Source organism: Rhopilema esculentum, chromosome 3, assembly GCF_057945365.1.
Source record: "Rhopilema esculentum isolate cy_ngs chromosome 3, ASM5794536v1, whole genome shotgun sequence".
Lineage (NCBI taxonomy): Eukaryota > Metazoa > Cnidaria > Scyphozoa > Rhizostomeae > Rhizostomatidae > Rhopilema > Rhopilema esculentum.
The window spans coordinates 4,329,630-4,356,886 of record NC_142817.1 but is presented as its reverse complement, the minus strand read 5'-3'; the positions used below and the strand labels follow the sequence as shown (position 1 = coordinate 4,356,886).

At 37.7% G+C, this 27,257-nt stretch overlaps 2 protein-coding genes across 3 annotated transcripts; one reads left to right on the top strand and one right to left on the bottom strand.

Annotated features, from left to right (window-relative positions):
* Window positions 1-805: 805 nt before the first annotated feature.
* LOC135692880 (uncharacterized) lies at window positions 806-17,057 on the top strand. The gene is made up of 5 exons (XM_065211217.2): window positions 806-2,949; window positions 3,156-3,243; window positions 4,219-4,332; window positions 11,637-11,916; window positions 14,773-17,057. Exons 1-5 carry the CDS (start codon window positions 2,596-2,598, stop codon window positions 14,918-14,920), a joined length of 984 nt encoding a protein of 327 aa, XP_065067289.2. The 5' UTR covers window positions 806-2,595; the 3' UTR covers window positions 14,921-17,057.
* Window positions 16,072-26,373, bottom strand: LOC135692881 (uncharacterized). 2 transcript variants are annotated; one of them, XM_065211218.2, is made up of 3 exons: window positions 26,246-26,373; window positions 19,636-19,858; window positions 16,072-18,015 (listed from the first exon to the last, which is right to left on the bottom strand). In XM_065211218.2, the coding sequence occupies exons 1-3, from the start codon at window positions 26,266-26,268 to the stop codon at window positions 17,569-17,571; spliced, it is 693 nt and encodes a 230-aa protein (XP_065067290.2). In that variant the 5' UTR covers window positions 26,269-26,373; the 3' UTR covers window positions 16,072-17,568. The 2 variants fall into 2 exon arrangements, with proteins under 2 accessions (XP_065067290.2, XP_065067291.2); XM_065211219.2 differs by lacking the exon at window positions 26,246-26,373 and adding an exon at window positions 24,434-24,740.
* Window positions 26,374-27,257: the final 884 nt, after the last annotated feature.

Below are 27,257 nucleotides of genomic sequence, written 5' to 3'. Positions count from 1 at the left end.
GTTTATTCAAACAGGCTTATTGATCTTAAAGCTTCAAGTGACTTGACCCGGATTTCACTGTGGTTTAAGAGTGTACCTTGCAAGTGCGATCAGTAAAATTTCGTTTTCTACGGACTTACAACTCCTCTACATACAGGTACGAAAAAGCTATTTCGTACCCAAGGAACTAATCGAGTGTCTCAAATTTGTGTAGCTGGGAATCAGTTTACTGCAAACTATGTCATAATTCAATTAAACTAGGAATTATACTTGAAAAAATTAACGAATTAATAAACGACGTTTCGAGCATAGCCCGTTATCAAATTAGTATATTTATGTCATAATTCATTCGTAAAATCTCATGCAATGTATGACGGAATGGGGAATTATATTGCAAGCGAAACGGGGGCTTGTCCCCAAGGATGTTGCCAGAAAAGAAATGCTAGTGAGGCTGTAATGTCAGCGTGCCGACAGTGATTGAACCACCAACAAAGATCTAATATAACACCATTTCCGCTGTGGTAATTCCAGTTCAAAAAATGAACAAAAAATTTAAAAAAATCAAACAATGAAAAAAATAATAAAAAAAAATGAAGTAGAAGTTATGAAAGTGCCGACATTGCTTAAAATTGTTCAAAAATTGAAGTGCCGATGGAGGGGCTCAATGAATTTTTTGGGGGGCTCCTGCCCCCCCAAGCACCCCCGGTGGCGCCATCCCTGCAGTAATCGCATCATAATATCGCATCTTTATGATTTTTTCCTAAATGTTAGCTGGCCCTGCCTATAAAGATAGGGACACGACAGATGTCGGTTACAGAAATTGTTTTGAATTTTCAAAATATAAGTTTGTCTTAACAGTTTGTCAGTCAGACAGGGAATTTGTCTGTCAAGATTGAGCTGCCAGGCACATTTATTGTCAAATTCTTGAACTGTTTTTGGTTTGTAAAGTGTGGAGGATTAAATCTATCTGCCAACCTTGGCTAAATGTAGTTTATGTCAATACACATTTATGTCAGACTTTCACATATTTGTTGGGTCGAACGTTATCATGTTGTAGTAATAGAGCCTACGTTGAAACCCCAACTCTACAGCGTGTTTTATGATGCGCTACGCATTGGTTTGAAGAAGAATGGTTCTGGGACTCAAAAACCTCTACGACCACTTGCAAAAAAGCTACAAGAAAGAAACCAACACATCTTTCAAGCCTGTCCCATGGTCCATAAAATTTACAGGGTCATAGAGGACTTTTGCATGGAACGAGCGATTGTAGAGGAACTTTCGCGGACTGGTATTAGCAAGCAGTGAAGACGGCACAATAAGTTGATGTTCAACTGTTCCATTCCTTGTCAGTATAACAACTGAGCTGAAGTCGCGACTTGCAGACAGAAACCAGCCGAACTCAAAATTTTAAAGAGCAAATTGACTTCGGATATGAAAGATGACGGGCTGCTTTTCAAAAGTGAGCTGGCCCTGGGAAAAGGAGATGACAGCAGGATGGCCGAGAGGGGGTAAATTGCCCCTCTCGGGGCTTGAGGTTTAGGGGGCATCATAAAGCAATGAACTCCGTTTTAACATGGAATTAATTATAGAAGTAAAAAAATACACTTAAAAAAGTAAATCGTTATGAACGAATAAATAAATTTAAGCTCTTCGTAAGGGCGTGGTCACAATTTTTTTGCTCGCTTCGCTCGCAAGAGGCCTCGTCTTTTCAATTCGCCCCTCGGGCCTCCAAAACCTCTCGGCGGCCCTGGATGGCAGACAGAAAGGGAAAGTCCGCTGAGATTGTAGAAACTAGACGAAGCCATGTAGATTGTTAACAAAAGAAGGAATGAAATATAGACTCATGCACCACAATATTTCTCTATTGATCAGTTTTCTTTGTCTGGCGTACAATATTTACAGGTTTGCTAACAGCTCATATTTTCTGCGTATCCAAACAAATGCCCCGGTGGACCTTCGGCGTGCATGAAGTGCACCCTGGCGTATCTTCTGTTTCTAAACGTGAAAATATAAAGCAGGCTATAACTGAAAAAAATTTTTTCTTAGTGCCCTTTTTGTGTCTTGGACCCCTGCCCTCTGAAATTCCTGGTTGCGTGCCCGTGAGTAAACTTTAATAAAACGACTCCGAGGATTTTCGAGACATCAAACTAAAGTTTGGAACATATGCTAGCCTAAACACTACTTGAGAAGATGTTGCTCGTCGAGATTGTTTGGAGTTCCAGCAGCAGTAACTAATAGCAGCTAATTAATATCACCTGTCGATTTCAAATTCTCAGCAAATGTGACAGGTAGAGAATTCGATTCTCTATTTTTCAAAAACAACCAGAAATAGAATCAATACTTCTGCCATCTTGAATTCTTGCCAGTGTGAAGCTGGTAGAGAATCGAACAAATGAAATTGAGATAATGAAGCTAACTTCTTATTTAATTTACACCTCTGGGTCGTGGTTCGTATGCTATAGAATCATACATGCAAAACACGTTACACCCTTTCATACTAACTCGAGTTGTTTGTAATCTAACCACAGAATATGGAGTGACCCACTTCATGGATGAGTAAGTTTTCTATATCCAATAAGAACGTAGGTAGGTTTAGATATTTGCATACTGTGTGAAATGTTTCAAGATCAGCAGTTTGTCTCTTTGTTTTTGCTGTTGCCTCTTACCTGGCAGAGTACACAGCCAATCTACAGATCAAGCTGCAGAAGTGCTGCGTTGTTTAAAACAACAAACCGAAATCAAATTCTGGTTGGAAATTCTGGAGGTTTGATTTCTTCCATCCGCACCAGAAACTTGCCATCTTGCGTTCGCCAGTGCATCAAGAATCCCATATGCTCCTCCATAAACTATAAGTCCACACCTGGATCTAACCAAGAGAATAATTGTCAACTGCTAACTATAAACCTATTCAGCAACGATGCGGAATTCTCAAGCTTAGTTGGATGGATACATTCCGAACCAACGTCACAGGTACGAGTCACTTGAAAGGTTTAAGGGGAAAAGGTTTTCAGTTCAGAGTCTTTAGCTATTGTCTCGAGAAAAGATAAATTCTTTACTTCTAGTACTCTGTTTTTAGATTCTTTCAAGGTAGTCACATAATGATTGAAAGCTTCAGCTATCACTGAAAGACCTGGAATCTTTGTCCCTCATCACTTGCATTCGTTGTTTCATTTTAGCCCGGACCACGGTGCATCATCAATCCTTGCAGCCTTGGATACCGATGCACTGATACCTGTGATGTCACCCTTGGATACCAGTGTACCGGTAAGGGATTACTTCTTCAGTGCATTGGCTATCTTCAACAAATGTTACCCTTTTAATGAGCATTTCTCTTTTGATTATCACAAGTGGATCTTGGTGAGTTGACCCCTATTTCTTTCATATAGCCTCTTCTAAAGGACTTCAGTATAAATTCAATATTATAAAGTCTCAAACAATTGAATGCAACTTGTGCCAGAAGAGCAATTGCCCCCATCAAAAGCACTACTTTCTGTACAGACACTCCAGATCAACAGGTGAAAGCTGAACCATTGCGCATTGAGCTTCTACGAGAGACCTAAGGAGATCATCGCATCTTAACATGATAATTTATTTAGAAGGTCCATGCATGCCTCTATTGCATGGTTCTTCGCAATTTCTCATGAATTGTACCTGGTAACCATGATGCTGAAAACTTATGAGTTTCGGGTAATAGTTTTTCTAACAGAGTTACTTCAAATTTTGCGATAACTGTTTTCTTTGTAACAATAAGCAAATGCATTGTCGATAAATTTCCAAACCGTATTGGATTCAGTCGTTCACATTATACCACCATTTTTGCTTCCCAACGCACTGGTTAGCAAGCAAAAATATGTAAAGTGCATTTGTGCCTGTAAGATACGACCCCGCTACGACCACAAAGCGACGCGCAAAATTTTTGCCGACGATCAACCGACGCCAGTATGAACATTGATACTTTTGAAAATCCACTTTGAAAAGAGGGCAATATAATAATTTATCAAATATGAAAACGCAACTACTCAGATCGTTTTGACGCAACTACAAAAGTAAACAAGAAGAAATTTCTTTTCCTTTTCAATGTGTACACCTAGTTTTCTTCCCAGCATTTTCATTGAAATAAAAAGATCGAAACGAATATTAACATAACGAATATAGATTAGGGAATTAAGCCTTAACTGTGCCTCTTAGCCTTGTCTGTTTTCGCAATTAATAATATTTTTTCTCCGTTTCCCTCTCTAGATATCAACGAATGTGAAAGCAACCCTTGCATGAATGGGGGCACTTGTAGGAACTATGTAAACCAGTTTTCATGCGTGTGTACTCGCTCATTTGCTGGATCAAGATGTCAACTCAGTATGTTTGTTTGCAATAATATTTACACTCAAATAGAAATTTTGTCTAATATCTAAAGTCTAATATTTTGTGGTATCAGCCACAACAGACAGACCTATGCTTCATTTCATGCGATCAGTCACATGTGATCACACAGCAAAAGCATGTCAGTCGAAGGACGCGTACAAATATAATGCACAACTGCATAGTTCGCATCCGTGTTGGATAATTTGAGCTTTCCAAGACCTGATTTTGTAGAGTCTAATGGCGGTAAAATTGGGAAGGACTTACCCCTAACCTTACTTCGGCTGGATAGGTTTTTTGTTTTAAATTAAATGTGAAAATGCTCGGGGATGCATCATACGTTTTAAAGAATTCTTTGCATGGTTGCTATGATTCGGAAACTGCCTTTATGTAACAAAAAGTTAGACATTGGCGTTCTTTATTGACCAAATAGACACTCCAGTTGGTAGAAGGGTGCATCTGACAGTTAAAGAGATCTATCTTCTTCTGCCTTCCTTGAGTCTGTCTTTTCGTCAAAAAATCGCAGGACTGAGCCCCCCCCCCTAAACCGCCAGTGCACTACACCAAACTTTTCAGAAGTTGAACCGGTGTGATACTAAAATCTGCGTGGCAACCAAATCTGCGTGGGCCCACTCCAAATCTTTTTTTGCGTCTGGATCATCTAATTTGCATAACAGAGGCCGCTCTGCATGCAGCCCATGCGAAAGCTATTTTGGCGCCTGTACCTTGCATAATGTCATAAAATCTTACAACAGAGGTTCTCTTCAAAAAAGCTCTCGCCCTGGATTAAATTTTTTTTCAATCCCCCAAAGGTTTTTAATCGAGAAAGAAAAAAAAATACAACATTTTAGTCCAAGATTGATAGCACATACATTCGGCCACAAATTAGTAAAATAAACTAACGAGATAAAATAATTTTGGAAATCAATATTTTGGAAAATAACATCTCTTTGTGCGTTGTAAATACTATGATTTGATTTGATTTCTTAGAAAGAGTAATTAAGTATAAGACCTCACGGAGAAAAATGCTGATATACACTTTTTCTAAATTATAATTTTATTTCAAGAAATTTATAAAAGGCATCTCTAAGGTCCTCAAATTTGATTCCGACTTCTAAAATGGCTGCAAGGGGGAGCAGGAGCAGTTTTGTCCCAGGTTCTCAAGGTCTGTTATCATGGACACTGGAAGTGGAACGACTTAAGAGCAAGGGGACAAGCTTGAGTAAAGGGCCTTTGAAAATAATTTTCAGCTTCTACTCATTCCTCCTACTAACTACTAACTGACATTTTATTTCAATCTTCTGTTCGTATCTTGAAATTTGGCTAACTTTGGCATAAGGATTTATTTTACAAGTTTTGAGAAATGTTGTCATGAATTGAGCACTGCAATCAGAATTTCAACGGAGTCTCTCTGATTTTTACAATGTGGCGGTTTCAAGGGTACTTTAATCAAATGGGCACGCTGGCCCCTCTTGCCCCTCCTATCAAAAGGCAACAGGGGCGGTTGACCCTCACGCCCCATTCTCCGGCGTCCCTGTTTGTAATGTTTCGTAATGTAATTCTTTTTTAAGAAAGGAATCAACAAACATAACAAATGCAAAGGTAAATTTTTTAAACAATTGCAAGAAAATTACTGTAAGAAAAATTCTGAAATGTATCCTAAGCTAAACTAAAGACTGGTGTCTTATTAAGTAATAAATTTCAATTTAAATCAGGATTTGTTAAAAGAAACAAAATTACGCCTGAAAATGTAAAAGGTTTAAAATAAATAAATGAATGCAAGCTAAGCTTAAAGGCGTGGTCGCGATGGCCCTTGCCATTGAATAAGCCCCTAATCGTATTATGCGGATTCTTATCCATGATAAATTGAACATATTTGGAGAAATGAAGGTAAATAAATAAAAAGAAATTCCAAAATGCTTTTGACATTGATGTAAACATCGATTTTTTAGAAATGTTCAATTCTCATAGTGAATTGAAAAACTAAAAGAGCCTTTGATAATGGGCTAATTTATTTCAATTTTCAAATGATTCTTTTTTTTCCCACCCTTGTTTAAGCCCTTCTCTTCAATTTGCTCTTACTATAATTAACAAACTACCAAAAGAGGGAGGGGCCAATTTAAAGATTTACATAATAAAATTAAAAAAATACTACTAGGTAGAAGTTGCTCAAAAAAATTACCTTCCAACTATCATTAAAAAGTGGTAATATTAAGGTGTAGTAATTACCACTTTGTGCAGTATTGTACACTGGTACCAGAGCAACATAAATTCGAGCGCGGAAATTAGAAGATACGAGTGTATAAGCGGAGGACGTTCCTTAAAATGGGTCTCTAGTTAAGCGCTCAAATTTTGTGGCTTTGGTACCCAGGGTAGCAGCATTGAGACGGTTTTGTGCAATGATTAAAACTGTTTTTAGTCTTAGTGGGCCACTTTACATCAGCGTAATGTCAAACGCACCCTTATTGCACTTGGCACCACCAAACAGTCTTACGCAGTGATACAGCTTGGATCATGTTTGTCATTATAGTAATGCGTCAAAAGAGCAGGAACAGGTCTCAGTACAGATATGGTGTATACACTTTTTGTTATAAGAATAAAGTCTATAAGAACATTGAGGCTAAAAATCTCTGAAATTTAAGAGTAATCTAAGAAGAGCACAAGGCTCAAACTTCACCAAAAATTAAATTTTTTGTTTTTTTGAGTCTTTTGGAAAGCAAAACAAGTCTGTGTTTCACGCTGTCTTGAAATAGACGTATTTATGTCTTGAAATAGACGTATCTGGTCTTGAAGTCCTTAAAACTATAATGCAATCCGGTTATACCTTATTTCGCTTAAAATTAATTTTAAGAATAATCTTAGGCTCATAATAAAAAATGAAAGAATATTGAAGCTCATCAAAAAATTAGGTATTCTTATAAAAGTGTATTGTTTCATATCTTGAATATGTGCATACAAGGACGAAGAAACCATCACTAGAGTGGTGGACGCCTGCATTAAGGGGCATCCTAGCAAAGTTTCTATAAAATGCCAAAGATATTGAAAAGATTGTTTTTACAAGCCCTGATATAGAGCAATAATTTCATAGATATGTTTTGGAATTGTTGTGAGCTGTGCCGCCGAAAGGAGCTAGAAGCCCTGGGGATAGAGGGAAAGATTTTTGCTAAATTTTTGCTACCACGCGCTTTCGATCGTCTTAAAATACATTTCCGAACATTTATTGCAGTCATTTTTTTGCCATCGTTTAAAACATTGTTCTTTTTTGGCGTACCTTTTTTTATCGCTTCTTTTGTAATTAGTATTTGATTTATTGCATTTTGGAAATGAAATGTTTTACTTTTTGAGGCCCCCGAAACCCTCAAAGGCGATTTCCCCTGTTTCCCTACTTGGTGGCCCTGGTTGCGAGTTGGTTGTTTTGATGTTTCTAAAAGCAGATTGCATGGAGAAATTTTAGAACATGGCTTCAAAAAGTCATTCCCTGCTCTCTTTGCTCAGTTCGTAAGGCACCTAAGCATTTCAAGTGTAATTTTTGGTTATGCATATAGCAGCAAAAATGGGGAAACAAAGTGCAGAGCATGCAGGCGCGCAACTACGGGGGGGGGTCCTAGGGGTCCAGACCCCTGCCCTTTTTCTCAAAAGGGGAAAAGTGCCCTTTTTCTTGGAAAATTGCTTGAATATTTTGATTATTACGCTAAAATGGTTGGTCATACAGTAAATGACACACTACGGAGATGTAATGGACCTCGCAGGAATACAGATAAATTATTTAGTCAATTTTTCACGTACTTGTTGGGTCGAACGTCATCATATTGCAGTAATAGAGTCTATCTTCAAGCCCCAACTCTACAGCGTGTTTTATGATGCGTCACGCACTGGCTTTGAAGAAGAATGGTTCTGGGACTCAAAAACCAAAATAAAGGCACAAGATTTTGAACGGCACAAGATTTTGAACGACCGCTGGTAAGAGCTTGTAAGAGCTTGTTGGGTCGACCAAGACATTTTTCAAGCCTGTCACATAGTTGACAGGGTCATAGAAGACCTTTGCATGAAACGAGCGAATGCAGAGAAATATTCGCGGACTGGTATTAGAAAGCAGTAAAGATGGCACAAAAAGTTGATGTTCAGCTGTTCCGTTCCTTGTCAGTATTACAAATCAGCTGAAAGCAAGACTTGGAGACAGAAACCAGCTGAAGGCAAGGCTCGTGGAACTGTTCAACCTACTCCCACTGTAGTGCGAAGCAAAGAATTCAATAATAATATTTCAAAGAGCAAAATGTCTTCGGATATGGAAGATGATGGGCTGCTATTCAAAAGTGAGCTGGCGCTGGGAAAAGGAGATGACAGCAGGGTCGCCGAGAGGGGGACAAAGGGGCAAACTGCCCTAGGGCCTCGAGGTCTAGGGAGCCTCACAAAGCAATGAATTCCGTTTTTAAATGGAATTTATTAAAAGTAACAAAATTACAATTAAAAAGTAAAACATCTTAAACGAATTAGTGAATTTAAGCTATTTGCAAGGGTGTGGTGGCAAAATTTTGAAGCATTAAGAACAGTGACCAGTTGTAGACTTAGACAGGGGGGCAGATAAGGTAGGCCACGCAGATAAATTGAAACTTCACATTTCCAATTTTTCTGCGTGGGCTCATTATTTTCGATTCTTGTCCAAAATATAGCAACTTTTTACCAAAAACGTTGATAATATGATAGTTCTCATCGATTTGAAGCAATAGGGACAGTGACAATTTGTAAACTGAGACAGGGGGGCAGATAAGGTAGGCCACGCAGATAAATTGAAACTTAACATTTACAATTTTTCTGCGTGGGCTCATTATTTTCGATTCTTATCGAAAATACAGCAATTATTTATCAAAAACGTTGATAATATGATAGTTCTCATCGATTTGAAGCATTAAGAACAGTGACAAGTTGTAGACTTAGACAGGGGGGCAGATAAGGTAGGCCACGCAGATAAATTGAAACTTCACATTTCCAATTTTTCTGCGTGGGCTCATTATTTTCGATTCTTGTCCAAAATATAGCAACTTTTTACCAAAAACGTTGATAATATGATAGTTCTCATCGATTTGAAGCAATAGGGACAGTGACAATTTGTAAACTGAGACAGGGGGGCAGATAAGGTAGGCCACGCAGATAAATTGAAACTTAACATTTACAATTTTTCTGCGTGGGCTCATTATTTTCGATTCTTATCGAAAATACAGCAATTATTTATCAAAAACGTTGATAATATGATAGTTCTCATCGATTTGAAGCATTAAGAACAGTGACAAGTTTTAGACTTAGACAGGGGGGCAGGTAAGGTAGGCCACGCAGATAAATTGAAACTTTACATTTCCAATTTTTCTGCGTGGGCTCATTATTTTCGATTCTTGTCCAAAATATAAGAACTTTTCATCAAAAACGTTGATAATATGATAGTTCTCATCGATTTGAAGCATTAAGAACAGTGACAAGTTTTAGACTTACACAGGGGGGCAGATAAGGTAGGCCACGCAGATAAATTGAAACTTAACATTTACAATTTTTCTGCGTGGGCTCATTATTTTCGATTCTTATCGAAAATACAGCAATTATTTATCAAAAACGTTGATAATATGATAGTTCTCATCGATTTGAAGCATTAAGAACAGTGACAAGTTTTAGACTTAGACAGGGGGGCAGGTAAGGTAGGCCACGCAGATAAATTGAAACTTCACATTTCCAATTTTTCTGCGTGGGCTCATTATTTTCGATTCTTGTCCAAAATGTAGCAACTTTTTACCAAAAACGTTGATAATATGATAGTTCTCATCGATTTGAAGCAATAGGAACAGTGACAACTTGCAGACTTAGACAGGGGGGCAGATAAGGTAGGCCACGCAGATAAATTGAAACTTCACATTTCCAATTTTTCTGCGTGGGCTCATTATTTTCGATTCTTGTCCAAAATATAACAATTTTTTACCAAAAACGTTGATAATATGATAGTTCTCATCGATTTGAAGCATTAAGAACAGTGACAAGTTGTAGACTTAGACAGGGGGGCAGGTAAGGTAGGCCACGCAGATAAATTGAAACTTTACATTTCCAATTTTTCTGCGTGGGCTCATTATTTTCGATTCTTGTCCAAAATATAAGAACTTTTCATCAAAAACGTTGATAATATGATAGTTCTCATCGATTTGAAGCATTAAGAGCAGTGACAAGTTTTAGACTTAGACAGGGGGGCAGGTAAGGTAGGCCACGCAGATAAATTGAAACTTCACATTTCCAATTTTTCTGCGTGGGCTCATTATTTTCGATTTTTGTCCAAAATATAGCAACTTTTTATCAGAAAACGTTTATAATATGATCGTTCTCATCGATTTGAAGCATTAAGAACATTGACAAGTTGTAGACTTAGACAGGGGGGCAGATAAGGTAGGCCATGCAGTTAAATTGAAACTTCACATTTCCAATTTTTCTGCGTGGGCTAAATATTTTCGATTCTTGTCCAAAATGAAGTGGTTTCTCTCACCAAAAACGCTCACAAATTGTATGTCTCAACGTAAGGGGAACACAAAAAGATTGCAGATTACCTGAAACATTTCATGTTACTTTTATTCTTGCGCATGCGTGGGCATAATCCCATATTTTCCTCCTTAAAGTTTTGTTCATCTCAAAAGTCGATGTGAGAATGATGTGATGTTGTCATCATGTGATGCAGCGTTTGGCATAATGCATCTTGCCCTGATGCAGTAGCCCACGCAGATTCTGGTAACCACGCAAAAAAAAGTATTACACCGGCCTTGCCCGTCAATATGCTGTCAACTGACAAGGCCTCCAAAAAGAGGGAGGGCATAACCCTCCATCACTGTTTTGCAATGCAGAATATATTATGTATGATAACATATTGTACATGAAAGTTTGCTGTTAGCTCGTAATTAACCCTCGCTCTACCATTTAAACTTGCCTACACTTAATTCAACCAAATCTAAGGCATTTTCGACGTTCACTTAAAGTGAGACTCTTTGTTGCACACTGAAAGGGCCTTTTCCACCACTTACACCTTTTATTAGACGCCAGACTAAAGCAGAATGGGTAGCCATTTTTTACCATCTGGTCCACGAGGGCATGATGAAAATGGCATTATTTTGAATTACAGAGACTCGTAGAAAGGGGAAATTTCTCCTAATTGTTTGAAGAAAGTAGTGGAGGCACGCGCCCCTTAGGCCAAGTTCCCACGCTAATACCTCCAAGCTAATTAACGCTGCTTTCATTTGCATAACCTGCCTATCGACAGTTAATTTTTAACACTTTTGCAGGTAACATTGCGTTAAATAGACCAACAGCGCATTCGTCAATCTGGGACGGGTTTGATTCCAGCTCTCGAGCAGTAAATGGTCAGACAGGCACAAACTACCTTTCTGGGTTTTGTGCACATACAGCTCAGCAGTTCCAGCCATGGTGGCGTGTCGACCTTGATGCAACGTATTCGATTGGCACTGTGAAAGTTACCAATCGTGGAGACTGCTGTCCTGAAAGACTAGCGGATTTCCATGTTTACGTCGGTGATAATCTTAGCAGCATTCAAACTAATGCATTGTAAGTAGAAGTCCGGTGATTTGAAGTTTTAAAGAAACACGGGCATGGGGGGGGGGGGGACGTTTAGGCATACACTTAATATTTTATAACGGCCCTAGTTGTTCGATATTTAAGCCTCATTTAGAAAGAGGAGAGAAATCCTTTTGGTATTTCCTAATATAGTAATCTAGCTAGCAAACTTTATCAAAAAACGTTACGTACAGCCCTAAGATTCTGTATCTAGACCTTGTACTGTAATCGTGTTGGCTTTATAACCATTCAAGTCAGTCCGGTAGAGGATACTACAGGGTCGAGTTGGTGGCCAAATTCAGCGAAAATGACAAACCTCAATCCGTAGTCAGAAAAAGCATAATCAGCAAATGTCAAAATGATCTCAAACAAAAGTTGCCTCTGATCAATTACTGCCTGAATTAAGTGACAGACTATCTTCTTTAAATAAATTGAGCAAAAAGACCCTAGAACCGATCCTTGCAATACCACTATTTTTTGTTATTTTCCGTGTTCTTAAAGCCCGATTTACTTTAGCCTTTGTCTCCAATGTGCTAGATAGCTATAGTTTTCAAAGGCAGTCTTCTTGCTGAATATTTATGTATGCAGCGGCGTCGCCAGCTCAAAAAAACTGGGGTGGAAAAAAACAAACTTTCTCAGTCACGCCCTTCAGACTCTCGGAAAATCTTTTTTTTTAGTATTTTCTATCTATTTTGAAAATTTTGGAGAAGCAACTTTCTCAAGCAGCATATTTCGTAACGGTGGCTTCTTTGCCAGTGCGAAAATCGAAATCGATCTGATCAGCCCAATTCCCCCTCCCCCCCCCCAAAGGTTTTTCAATGAATTTTGAGAAAGTAGAAAATCTACTTCTGGGAAAACTGTATTTATGTAACTTTGCCCACCCCGTGGCGACGCCACTGTATGTATGTAACTTTGCATCTAGCAATTCATGGTCTCTAACAGACCTAGCAACAGGGTACCAACATATCCTCTCTGTTACATACCCAACTCGCATATTAGTGTTAATGACAAGGCTTGGAAAAAGGACCAATTCTACATTAGCCACCCAGAAATCCCAGATTGTGAAAGCTAGAGGCGTATATTAAATGCAACGTCATAGAAAATTTTCCCTGGTATGCTTCTGTTAAAAGCAATGCAGCAAGACGATTATCAAAATATCAGCATTTTATTGTAAGGTCTTAGCAGGATGGTTTACAAATTCAATGGATCATAAAGCGGTTTTAAGCTGACTAGGGCATATATAATTCAATTCTCTTTACATTTTTTTTAATTCACAGTTAAATGATATATATATACCCTCGGTATCCGAGTCTCCATCATTTATTCTCAGAAATATTGTAGTTATAAACTATTCACAGAAGACCGTTGGCTTGCCCAAGTCTCAATTTTTAATCAAAGAGAAAACAATAAATTTGTCCAAGTCCACCCCTTTTCCCCTCCTACCCCCTTCCTTCTCTCCCTCCTTCCCTCCCTCCCACATTTCATTTTTCTCTAATTCATTGTTTTTTTTTCATTAAAAATGAGACTTGGGCAAGTATCCCTAGATTCATGAGGCTCTGGTACCCCGAGTAGTTGATATATCTAGTTCACTGTTTTATAATTACCCACATTTTTTGCACTCTGATGATGTCAGACGAACCCAGTTTATTTTGTGATAGGTCATGTTGCCGATTTTCGATTACACTTTTTTAATGTCAGACGAACCCAGTTTATTGTGATAGGTCATGTTGCCGATTTTCGATTACACTTTTTTAAAAGAACCAGTAAATTGCATATCAAGCCTTGGCCAAACTGGGCAACATTGTTGCCCGACAATGTTGCTTGAAATTTTGTTGATTTTTCGTCGTCGAAACATGGTGGCCAAACTGGGCAACATTGTCGTGCAGCATCTTTTGCTGATGTTGTCAAAACAGCGCGCCAAATTTGAATTGATAAGTGGTTTCAAAAATTTGGTTAAGTATGGCTGAAAGACAGTTGCAGCCACTGGAAGCTGATTTTGACACATCACTACACCATCGTGTTGCTTTTAGCACTCTTTGGTTGAGCACTCGTAGAAGAAGTAGCATTTGGCTGATTTGTTGTTTTCAAGAACTTACACTTGGACTTGTTTCAGACGAGACCTTTATATTCTTCCTCTCCATGGTTTACTTCCCATTCTGCAAAATCAACTTCGAAGCTTAAATTTTGACAGGCCATTTTAATTGAATCGAGTTCAGGATATCGTTTTGCAATACAACACTGCGCATGTTGATTTTTTCTCAGGTGGAAATTAAGGTGAATTGTTGCCCGACAGTGTGGCCAAACTGGACAACATAGAGCTGAGCAACAAATGTTGCCGAAAAATGTTTGAGCATGTTCAAACATTCGAGCAACAAATTTCTTAATGAATTTGTCGGCCGACATGGTGGCCAAACTGGACAAGATTTGAGCAACATTATGAATTTGTGAATGTTGCCCGACAATGTTGCCCAGTTTGGCCAAGGCTTCAGACTGGCTGTTCTTAATTTATCGAAAATTTAAGGCTGAATTGTTCTGGATCTGTTTCTAAATTACAAGAGTGCAAACAGAGCAATTGGTAGCTAGCATGCTCTAGGGGGTGTTCAATCCTCATTTGCCAACAAAGTGAGACAAACATCCTCAATTTGCCAAAAAGTTCGCCAGAAAAGTACCTCTAGATAGCAAAATATTCTTTGTTTTTGAGACAAAACACATCTTGCAGTAGCTAAGCCTCAGCTTGTTATTCATTTTTTTCTTGTCCTTTAGCCAATTTCGAGGCTCTTGTTCTATAAAATTGTTCTTGTAAATAGAAAATCCAAAACCTTTCTAAATTCTTGTCCTTTCTTTCAGATGCAATCGATTCTATGGCTACCCTAACGCAGGTGCAACAGCCACAGTTTTTTGCACATCGATCGTTTCCGGTCGTTATGTTTTCGTTATGCTTCCCGGTACTCAGTCTTTAGCCATCTGTCAGGTTCTTGTGTTTGTCCGGGAGTAAGCAGTTTTGTTTTGGAGTTACCGGTTTCTTTGATAGAGCTACATTACATTACGGATCTGGATTTTACAAGCCTGGAGATAGTTAAGGAGACAGGGATGTGGAGGAGTGTTTGGATGATTAGATCCCGGGGGTAAATTCAGTAAGATTCAATCATCAAATGTTACAAATAGTTACTATCATTTTCCCATATAAATAATAATCAGTAACTATCTCATGTTAATTCGTTTCTTGCAAAAAAAAGGATAATAATAATCTGAACGAGAAGAGGGTTGTTTTATTCTCTTACGCTCTGCCATTATGACGGATCACAATAATGAAGGGCCCGCTTCATTTCAACACGGGTTTGCACCTAAACCAGGTTATTTTGCGGAGTATAGGGGTAGCCTTTTTTTTGAGAGCTTGAATCTGGTTTCTCAAAAATGTTGCACGAGGGATTCTTTATCGCATTCAATTTCATTACATTCGTTATGATGGGAGTCCCAAATTTTTTTTTATAATTTGGATCGCTTCTCTTAGTTTTAGGTTTTTCCTGCCTACTGTTTATGACATATTTTAATTCTGGTACTAAATTTTTTTGCTAACTATATTAGCGTATAAATTTGGGTAGCTAGTTTTTAAGGGTAAGCAAAATTTAATATGCAATAGGTCCTTTATATTGTGCAAATTAAGAGCCTAAATGCAACATTACTTTGCCTAACAATGAGGCTCTTGCTTCTCTTTTGTAAGGCAAAGATGACATGGCAGAAATACGGTCAAAGACCGCGAGTAAGGCGAATATAAACAAAAGAAACCTAAGTTGCACTACCAAACTTCGCCTTATTTTAACTGTTTTTTTAAAAAGATTTTCAGAGCTCAAGGGAATTATCTGGAGGAAGGACGAAAGCAAGTGCTTCTGTAGGAATGAACGACAAAAGGGGAAGATGGTGATAAGTGATAAATATGCATTAATGTCCCTTTCTTTATAGCCCTTGGGCCAGCCTTATAAAAATGCGTACATTTTTTGTCAACTTACATTCTTCCAAAGTGTATAGCAAGCCTTACTCTCCGAAACACTTCGTATTCATTTAAAGCCCTTATTTTAACTCCGTTGCCTTATGATCACGACCCCGTAGTTTCGCAGAACTAAAGAAATACAAAGAAAAAAACAAGTCTGTGGCCAATGAAATTATCTGATAATTATATAATTAGCTAATAAATTCTCATAAATCTCTCATCTCAAATTTAGATGGCATTCAATCCTTTCTCTCTTTTTACCTATTTACAAATTTTAACTCTTAAATACAAACTTAAAGCTTGAAAGAAATTCGAAAACGATTTAAGCTTCCTAGGCGAATTTTTCTTTAAGGAGTTAAAAGCCCAGGTTAACGTAAGAACAAAAAGAATAAGAACATAAAGAGTAAACTATTTTTGTAGTCAAGACCAGCATCCGAAATTCTCAATTTCACCATTAAAGCGGAGAATCATATGAAAGGTGGGCGGGAGCTGGTCCTTATTTGGTGTCATTGGGGTAGAGCAAGAATCTTATGAAATAACGTAACAGTATTTATGTACCTTTGTAGGCTGATTCGCTCAAAAACATGACGATTTTGGTCTTAAGGGGTGAGGGTGATACCACCAATGCTAAGTTCACTTTTGTTTTCTTTCAAATATCAATAATTTAGGGGCAAAAGGCCCTAAGGCTTCGGAAGACTAGGCAACAAACTACTAGCAACAATGTTTTTCCAATACTAGTTAGCAGACTTTATATCTGACCAGACTGCAGGGGTGCAATGAAATTTCAATCTTGGGGGAGGGGGCGCTAAAGACATTGGTTTCCTAACCAATTCCGACTCACAAAGTAGGAATATTTCAAACATAGACAAGTTTGGTGCTGTAGCCGTCTGCCTCACTAGGCACTGCGCACCTGCCAGGCTTGACTTGCAGACGATTGAATAAAAGACAACGTTATAGTGTAACTGGAAAGGGGGTGGCTAGATTCCTATAAACATACTTTTAGAAGTTAGATCAAAACCGAATCAAGAGGGGGTATCTCTTTTGGCAAGAATGCTGGCCTTTAAAATGTGTTCCTTTGCTGTGGTTAATAAGGTATAATATATAGTCATTTGATTTGCATTCTAATCATGTTTATCTAAATACATATGCATTATCAAAATGCCTAGAATTCCCTAAACTATTTGCTAAAACTGCTCGAGAACAGACCAGTAACCAAGATATACTAAAATCTACTGCACTCATTTTGGCATTCAAACTCATAAACTAACATATGGAGTACTTTAGCTTACGTTAGCAGTCATTCGAGTCCCTCAGGCAAAAGTAATTCCTACATTAAAACGAGCCTGGTAGAGGGTATTAATTGAAGAACTCCGCCCTAAGCAGACAAATTCCATTTCTTAGCGACACCCTCAGCGTCACGCCAGGGCCTCCTACGAAGAGGGGGGGCTGGGAGAGGGGCTGAGAAGGCTGGGGGGGGGGGGGTGGGTGCCGGGGGGTCCTTGGCCCCCCACTTTTTTGCAAAACAATAGAGTTTTTTTTCAAAATCTTTTGTTAAAGGTGTTAAATTTTCCCTTGCCCCCCCCACTTTTCAACCTTTGTCGGAGCCCATGTAAGCTGTAACATATCTCTTGATTACCTGGGAATTAGATACCTTATCACTGGAAAAGACAAAATAGTAAAGAATCTAGGCTAATTTGTATCTTACTATATGTAATGGCTATAGGTTCATTCCTTTTTGCAAGAAAGCTCACAACAGACGGCACGTCGTATTTCTTGAGTACATCCAGCAAGATAAGAGCTTCGTGAAGTTCGGTAAACACTTCTGTATTCACAAAATCATCGCCCTCTTCCATAGTCCAAACAACTTGCTTTTCAAACAATTTTCGAAGGTCATTAAGATATGAAGATGACTTGTTATATTCGTTATCTTTGATTGCTGAGATGTGTAACATGGCAATGCCATCATTTTTATATTCTTGAGTATCTTTGAGAAGCGCTAAATCTTCTGGTGAAAGGATAAATCTCTCAGGAACTTCTACTGGAAACTGCTCCAGTTCATACTCATCTTTTCTGTTAGGTAGCGTGTGCAGTTTTCTTTTGAGCTGTGAAACAAAGTTAAATAGCACACTTAGTTTATTGTTTATTATTTAGCTGTATCTTACTATAGTCAATCCTATGGCGCTTGCTTGATTGCAATTCTTGTCTTTGATGCAGATTTTTACGAAACGATATTTACGTGGATTGTTACGAAACGTGGGTAGTGACGCAGAATATTCGACCGATCGCCTGCGGCCTAGCTCGGCCTTCCAGATTAGGGGTACGGGAGTCATCAACAATAAAATTTACCTTCGCAGGTATAAACGTGGAAAAAGTGCTATTTCAGAAACCACTAGACATTTATACTGATCAACTAAGGATATTGTGGATCAACTGAAAATTTACCGGCCAACTCGTGAATATGTGGAAAAATGTCACAGCCCCCTACACCCCCCTTAGCTGCGCCCCTGTCTATCGCACTGATGATTCTGGTAAGCTAAAAAAATTGAAGGTGGCAGTGGTTGTCAAGGTGGCCAGCCCCTCCTCAAACCGGTGAACAAACAGGATCAATGCATGTCTATACTGAAAACTTCATGTTCAGGTCCTGAGTAAATCATGCCCCCGAATGACTAGAAACATGAAACCCTGGCTTCGGCGGAAATGGGCTGCAATGACCCAACGAAACCTTCTACCACAGAGGTTGTGCTTCGTCCATAAGGTTGTTTTTTTACATTTGTGGCTTTGTAGGTCTTTTGTGTTATTCGAGCTACAATCCTTGCAAAAATTGTTAGAACACTTGCGTAAAGCTAAAGCTTTTTTCGACAAATCCCCCCTACCTCCTACTACAATGTTGTTCAATTTGGCTGTTTTGATGGTAAAGGTAAATCTTTTTCACTTGAAGCTGTATGAACGTATAGAGAAAATAAATCAACACTATACGGGGGGAGGGGGTCGAGATTTTTGAACCGACAGTGATACTTGGTAAGGTAGTTTTAGATTTGCTTTGTTTATTTGCATGCCGCAATGGGAAGGCGTTCCAACTCTCTTTGGCAAAGATTGTAGCCTTTTAGACATCATGGTAAAAGGTATTCAGGTATATATAGGTATTAAGACAACATAATTTCTAAATAAGAAATAGTGAAATACTTTGATTCAAGAGATTTTGGAGAAATACATATTTTTCTAAACATTTGTAGAAAATGATTGGATACCATTACTTACTTTACAACCCATCATTTTCAGGTATTTCCATAGATCCACAACAAATCTAGCCCCTAGATTTGAAACATTTTCCCTACTTTTGCAGAGCTAAAATTTTCATGCCTCATTTGTCATCTCAGGAATAGGAAACATTTTCCCCGTGCCCTTTCAAGCAGCTGCAGCTCATTCACAGTCATGAGTCACAGTAATCAACCTATTCAGTTACTTCCGTATATTAGGCACTTCAGCTAGAAACATGGAACATGGGTAATGAGATATTATGCCCCTCATCCAGATACTATTACTGGTATATCTGGTTTTAGATTACTTACACTATTACTTTGAAAGAGGGAGAAGGGATTGATGCTGGCCAACAAGGTATTGTTTATGTGTTTAGTTTCTTAAATAGCACCGGCCATCATTGCAGCTAACGTGTACTAGAAAATGAATGCCAATTGAAAAAAAAACAGAAAATTGAAACTCACCGTAAAATCTTCGACAAAATCAGTGCCACTTTTGAAAAATTCTCCATTCAATATGGAAATAATATCTGACTTGTCAATACCCTGTTCTGGTACGAACTTCTCGTTTTGAAGATAACAAGATATGAATAGGCCTTCCGCGAAAATAACTGGCTTGGCTGCAGATATCTGGGCCAATAGGTTTAGTCCCATGACTGAATTCACATCAAACAAATTAACCAGTGACCTAAAAAGGCAAGGATATTCATAAATTCCAAAAAAACATTAAACTAAGCAAAAACGAAAACAATTGCTTCTGTAAAGACTTCCTGACACGAGAAAGCAAATCGAAACGTTTTTCCGTACAAAAGTGAACAATAAATCATACATTTCACTATATAAGGTATAATCATAACAAACATATACCAAAAATTCAAAACTCTAACAGAACTAACAGATTTTGCATGTTACGAGGTATTTGGTGGTACTCTTCTTGATCACATGGACCAAATTCAATAATACTGATGACATATTTTAATGATGTCATTGCCCGTGGCAGGGACAAAATTACAGCTGAAACAACGCTAGAATACGGCTTTAAAATCACTTAGGCCGTCAATCTATATTATTTTACTCGAAACAAAGCTAGCATGCGGAGCTCTAATCCTAATGAGATGCGGAATATCGCAATGGAACATGGGGGTTCTATCGATACTAAACCTAGAAATACCATTTAGAAGCTCCAATTCAACACTGGCTTTCTTTAAAAATTGAATGCCCCTTTCTTGGTGTACGTGTAAAGGTCTCTGCTTGAAGTGGTGGTGACCTGAAGATTTCGCGTTCAACTCACGTTCATAAAGAACAGGTTCTGGTTCATTTTATTGCCATTGCAAGATACTTTTGTTTACGTCACTGTCACAAGCACCGCCAGGGTTAGAGTTCGATTGTCAGAATAATGCCTTCGCGTTATTTTTCACTTAACAGTCAATTAAACCCAAATTTTTTAGACAAAAGCGGAATTGTGGCTAAATTATGGCTTTTCATAATAACAAAAAGTTATGGCTTTTCCAACAGAGTTTTTTTGCAAACCTCCAAACGGTTTTATTCATAAGCACACCCTGAAACCACGACAATCAACATTCTGCATAAAGATACACAAACATGTTCAAACAAAGTTTGATGACTCTAGTCGACTTGTGGCTTTTGCATTCATTTTTTTCTTAGTTTCTACCTATTACAACCTCTGTTGAAAATGTGTGTTATCTTTTTGTGGTTGCAGTGGCATTTGCAAACTGCCTTTTTGCATCACTATTTAACCATAATGAATAAACCAGACAAAGATGAACAAAATGGAATTCATTGAAACAAAGTTACATAATAGCATTAGCAGCTAATAGTTAACTGAATTTCCTTACTACCTAGCATCTAATAATACCAAAGTTCAGAGGCCTAACAGAGCAACAAATATATTTGACGACCTAGCAATTATTTTTGATATGAAAATCCATATACCAGCAAGTTTGGTAGACTAATTAAATCCCTGAAATTGCACTTTTATATTTAATTAACCTGGTTTAATACTATTCATTACATGTCTGTTAGCCTTGTCTTTAAGACAAACTAGACCTTATAGAAACATCAATCAAACAAACTTAGATCTTGTGCTCTAATTGCCTGTGCATAAGAGCACCATCTTCAACCACACAAGCACCTACCATCAACACAAGCTTATAAATCTCTAAAATATAAAATCTGTACAACATATCTTTAGAAAACAGGGGGTATCTGCCTAGGTACTCCAATCAAACTACCACCCAGTGTTGAAGAAACCGTGCTGTCTATTTTACAGCCAAAAGGTTTCCCCAGAAAAGTAAATTGGCAGCCAGGAAATGTATCACACAAAAAACTACAAACAGTTTTAATAGCTCTCTATTTAATGGGGATATTCTTAAGCAAAACTCATATTCAAAGCTAGCTGGGCTCAAGATTAAGTTTCAGCTTTTTTGTTAATTTTAATTATTTCAGCAAATTGTTACATTAAATTTGTACACTAATGAATTGGAGCTGTTTGGTTAACAGGAAATCAGAAAAAGGCATGTCTATCAATAGAGTTGTCAAGTGATGATGTCAAAACATTCTATTTTTAGAATTTTTGAAATTATTACCCATAATCTGAAAGAGCATCAAGAAATACCTCAAAATCTGCAAAATCAGTTAAAGGTATTAAGAATTGGCCGAGATATGACCAGATGAGCAAAACCCCTGGCCCCAACAAACCTCTGTAATTTGGTCTCAGTTCATAGCTTTATCAACTGAGCCAAAATAACAGTAATCCGTTAGCAAACTTCAAATATTCTATTGACCATAGCTCACCCGATTTTTAACAAATTTAACTGATTTTACATACATGGGATTATATTATGGTGTTCTTTCATGTTATGTGGTCAAAATTCAAAAATTCAAAAAATAGTTTTATTGTGATGTTACACTTGAAAACTCTATTAGCAACTTCCAAATTATATATTGGCATAATTTAAATTATGCTTGAGTGTTATTTGTTAGGTTTAGACAAGAGATTTATGGAAGCACAATCCAAGAGTTAGGGCCATCTAGAACAAGCCAGAATTTCCATTTCAGAAAAAAAGGCAATGCCAAAAGAAAAAACCCACCAAAAGTAGCATTTTCTAAAAGTTCAATTGTAATGCATAGATTGGCAATAAGAGATAAATAAAAAAACTATATATGTTTAAGAACCTGAACTACTTAAAAAACAGGATCCAGAACTAAGCACATCAGAATTTGCTTGTCAAAATGACAAAATGGCAGCTCTGGATATAGTTTCAACCAAGCTTCAAAAGTGAAGTAAATTTTTTTTGTCACAGTTCATTTGTGTCAGCAAAACACAGATAGTCTTACATTATTTTTAACATGCAGGAAGGGTTGTAATAGTGATAGTAGTATATGATTATTTAGACTGGATAACACTGTACAATTTCAAATTGGTATAAATAGTGGACCAGCTTTTAAAAACAAATAGATATAAATAAATATTCCAAGTTTTGATAAAATACTAGATATATCTATATATACTGTATACACAATTTATTTACTTGAAAATAGTGATTCACTTGTGGTTTAGGGCACTGAATACATACATTATTGCGTTATGTCCACTTTTTCATGGAATTGCTCATGTCTAAATGTTCGACTTTAAATTTTCTTTAACATTCTTTTGCATAAAATCAGTACAGTATGCAGTTTATCCAGTACATAATCAATATTTTACTTCCCAAAAAAGAGGTTACACACTTTATACTTAGGATGACAATATGGGAAGTTGATCTAGATGTGCTTGTCTTGAAGAATTTGCAACACTTGCTAATATCAATGCAATTCTCTTCACTATATAAAAGGGCTTTCATCTCATAAAAACAGGTTTTTAAATTAACAAATTCTGCATTCCAAAATAAAGTAGAATCCTTTTATAACGTACTCGGTTATTACGTACTTTCCGATATAAGATACTGGTGTGCTTGGTCCCGGCAAAAGGTGTGCTTGGTTTTAATCAATTTTTACTTACCCTCATTACAACATACTTCGGATATAACGTACTCAATACACTGGTCCCTTAAATTATGTTATAACTGGATTATACTGTACAACAATCACCAGTTCAAAATAATTGATTTTCCGATAACAAAATGGAGACCTCTACCTATTTCAAGGTGTAGAGAATGGCACCGACAGTTTCCCACTGCAGACTAAATTTTATTGTGATCAAGCCCAAAATGAACTGAAAACAGTGTACATTTGTTGAAGCAAATGAAAAACAAATTTGCAAGCTTTTGAATAAATATTTTGCTTTTGTTCAATTTCATTAGAACTTTGCAACTGTGAACCATAAAACTATTGTGTTGATCAGCTGTTCCCCAATATTTTCATCATTTGTTATCAACTGTTAATTTTTTAATGAAAACTTATTAGTTCAAATTGGGCAAATGAGAAACTTTATTTGCCTGATGAAAATATGATTCAAATAGCATTAATTGGTGCGAACTATTATATGTTATATGTAAATAGACAACGCATGGCTGCGTAAGAGAGAAAGGCTAACCATAATGGGATAAACCTAAACTTATACCAGGTACCAGACTTTTGTTTACAAATAAATCAATCAATCGTAATTTAAAAGCAGAGAAAAGCAAACTTGGTAGAAATCCTAGGTTTCTGACGAGCATTTCTAGCAAAGCCTGAAATGTTACTGAAGCAAACAGATGCAATTTTGCAAAGCATGGTAACGGTCGGGTCGCCTGGCAAATTTCCGAATATCAATTTATGACGGCAAAACTTCCCTTCATTTTTGAATTTATAATTTTCTAGCTCTATCAAATGATCATTTAAATCGTTTCAATTCTTACCTTCGTTTTTACGAAATGGAAAGTAGGAAACTTGAGGTACTCAAACTAATTTAAACTTGAAAACGTAGCGCTACCAGTTAGGCCGTCCCGGAACAACTCCCACTTAAGAGCTGTTAAACAACTCCCACTAAGAGCTGCTAAAAGCGGTTAAACAACTACTAATTACCAAAGTCTTTTACAAATCACTGATACATACCAATCATCGTGGTAAAATTCATAATATCACGAATTCAGCTACAAGAAAGCCCCGAAAACAAATATATTTGCCACTGCACATTTGCAAGAGCCGAATTTGACCTCCGTGACTGATTTCTGTGATTTCACTTTCAAACTTTAATAAAAACTTTAAATATTTATCATATATGGAACAACTCATTGTTTGATCAATATCTCAAAATTCTTACCGTTAGCTTTTCAAATTCATGCTGTCTTAACGATGGACTTGCTGTGATAGCCCTTCAAAAAATGAATCAAATAGCGATAACGCTTAGGCCATTATGACAAGTCTCTCGATCTCGAACCACCGCAGTTACCTCATAAACAACGGACCATTCGTTTTGGGATTCAACCAATGACGAATGACGCGAAAATAAGCTTCTTTCTGGCAAATTCTTGTCTGGTGAGAGAGTTAGCTTTTTGTTTCAGGTTTAACCCAGACAAAGCTCCAACCTTTCTCTTTCGTTGTTCTTTTAACAATAGTCTTTAGAAGCAGTTTACTGTTGCTTTGTTCATTGACAAAATTACGTCATACCGTGTCGTAAACATCATCCATCATGTCAGTTAGTCATTATCTGGGCACCCCATGTGGGAGCACAAAAATATTACGTGAGCATAGATTCTATAAGAATGGCAGAAATGGGCTGAAATAAGAAGGAAGACTTATTTACCATAAGAAATTGGCATAAAACAAAAACTACTTCAAAATCCTGTGATTCCTCGTGCATGGTCAGGGCCCACACCAGGGGGGGGGGGGGGGTTGGGGTGGATGTTGGGGCATGCCTCTCGGCCCCCTTCATCGGAGACCCTGGCAAAGCTTGCATAAGGGGCTGCCCCTACACTAGCAACACTCGATTCAACACTCCAGGTCACTGTATAAGGGCCTTTAAGAGCGTGCCCAGCAACACTTTCGGCCTGCATGGGGTATGTTTTTTAACTGTTTTGTGCAACAATATCAATACTTGCGAAGTTGGACGCTAAATTCGTATCTGTCCAGGTTTTTCAGTTAATTGGCGCAGGCACCGGGGAGCGTTGAGAAAAGTGGTAAATTGGTAAATTTTGTGCATATTTCGCATAGCCCTCTTCTATGCAGTGCTTGTGGTAAGTGTGATTTCTTCACCAGAAAGACGTTTACAGGTACTGCAAAAAGAAGACTGGTTCCAAACATTTTTTCACAAATCCCAACTTATCTGCCTAATTGTCCCCTTTCTAGTTTGCTCCTTGAAGTCTATCAAAGCGTCAAAGGAATTATTACCAGCCAAGTTAAATAAACGGCCACCAAAAGAGTGAATACAAACCATGCGAAAAGCTGCGCAACTTATTTAACACACGAGGCAACAAGACAATCAGTAAACCAGGAACGCGAGAGCCTGAATGCTACCAAAATTAAGACTGGTTAGATTTCACTAGTACCAGAAAGTTTTTGATTAGAGAAAAAGAAAGTTAGTGGTAAAGAACTGCAACAGCATTGTTGAAATACGCTGTGATGTGTTGGATTCAGTAGCGGCGAAAGACGGGGGCAGGGAGGGCTGTTTCAAGCCATCTTATCAGGCAAAAAATATTTTAAATATTATTTTACTAATTATCCAACAGCTCTTTTAAAGAAATTTGATAGACATGAAAATAACTACTAACCAAGAACTATATTGCATCTAGTCGACAAAATATGTGATCCAACAAGGCCATTAGTTTAAGTGCATACAAGAAAGGAAAGGGTAGTAAATTTGATTGAGAAGTGGAAAGAAAAATAATTGGTGAGTATTTCTGAAGCTTTCAACTCACTGTACCCAACTCTCTCAAAAATGTTAAAGTTAAAAACAAAAGGAAAGGTTAAAAAACTTCCTTCAACACCTCTGTAAGCTGCAAGCAGGTTCTTTATCACTGTTTCTAAAACGTGGAGGGACACGTGTTGTTTAGAGTACACGCAATTTTATAACAACTGATTTGAATCAGAACAGAGAAATAAGTAATAGCATGACATCTACAAGGGAAAAACATACCACTGAAAAACCGATGACATCATGAAAACTGCCTCGAGTAGTAGAAAATTTTGGTATCTTGCTTAAAGCAGACTTCAGACTTTCCTGTCAGTCTTATTTTCGTGACGTTGTGTTGAGCAAAGTACAATCATGTCATTCTTGTTATTTGCAGTGGCGTTGCACGAAACACGGACGACCTTTGCGTTGACCTCTCACATCTTCAAGCTTCATCTAGAAGTCTTCTCCCGGCAGGTCCAAAAAACCCAATATACATACCCCAACCGTGTTAAAAAAACACACATCACTATCTTTGATAACTGAACCCCCTAAGTACACGAAACGAAACATAGCAATCTTGCGCGTGGAAAGTGCACTTTTTAAAGAAACTAAACTTTGCAAAATATAGACACCTTTGTCTGCGAAATCATAGATGCGTACAAGGGTTAATATGAAACAAATCTTATGCACTCGCCAAGAGTTTTCGAAAATACACCCCTTCGCTTTTATCTTGGCTTTGAAAAGTAGGTAAATATGGCAGGGGCAGGAAAATTTGTCTTAGACTGGCTGGAGATGAGTTGTTGGAGCAAAGAGAGAACTCAAGACTGACCGGGGACAAAAAGTCTCAGCCTGCAGGGGATGCGGGAAATGAAAAAATTCCTGGGTAATTCGATGTTTCGAAAGGGGACTCCGCGTCAGGAAAATTCTAACAGGGGAAGGTTTTTACCAGACCTTTTACCCATGGGTGCGTGAAAACGCTTTTTAAATTTACCGTGCTTGTCAGGTTTGAATTTAATTTGACAAATTGCGCCTAGTAGAGTTCAAGAACTACGATCGAAAGTGTATGAAGGATGAAATATGGCACGAGCTGATAATTTCTTGTTCCTTGTTAACGGAGCGCAGGCTGGAATAACAAAAAAAGTAGCAAACGGAGCGAAAAAGGAAATGCATTGTAACACCAATGGTAAGCTCAAATATATTCCCTGCAAATTCTGAGAATACTCTGTTTTAAGTGGAAATGCAGCAATTTTGACTA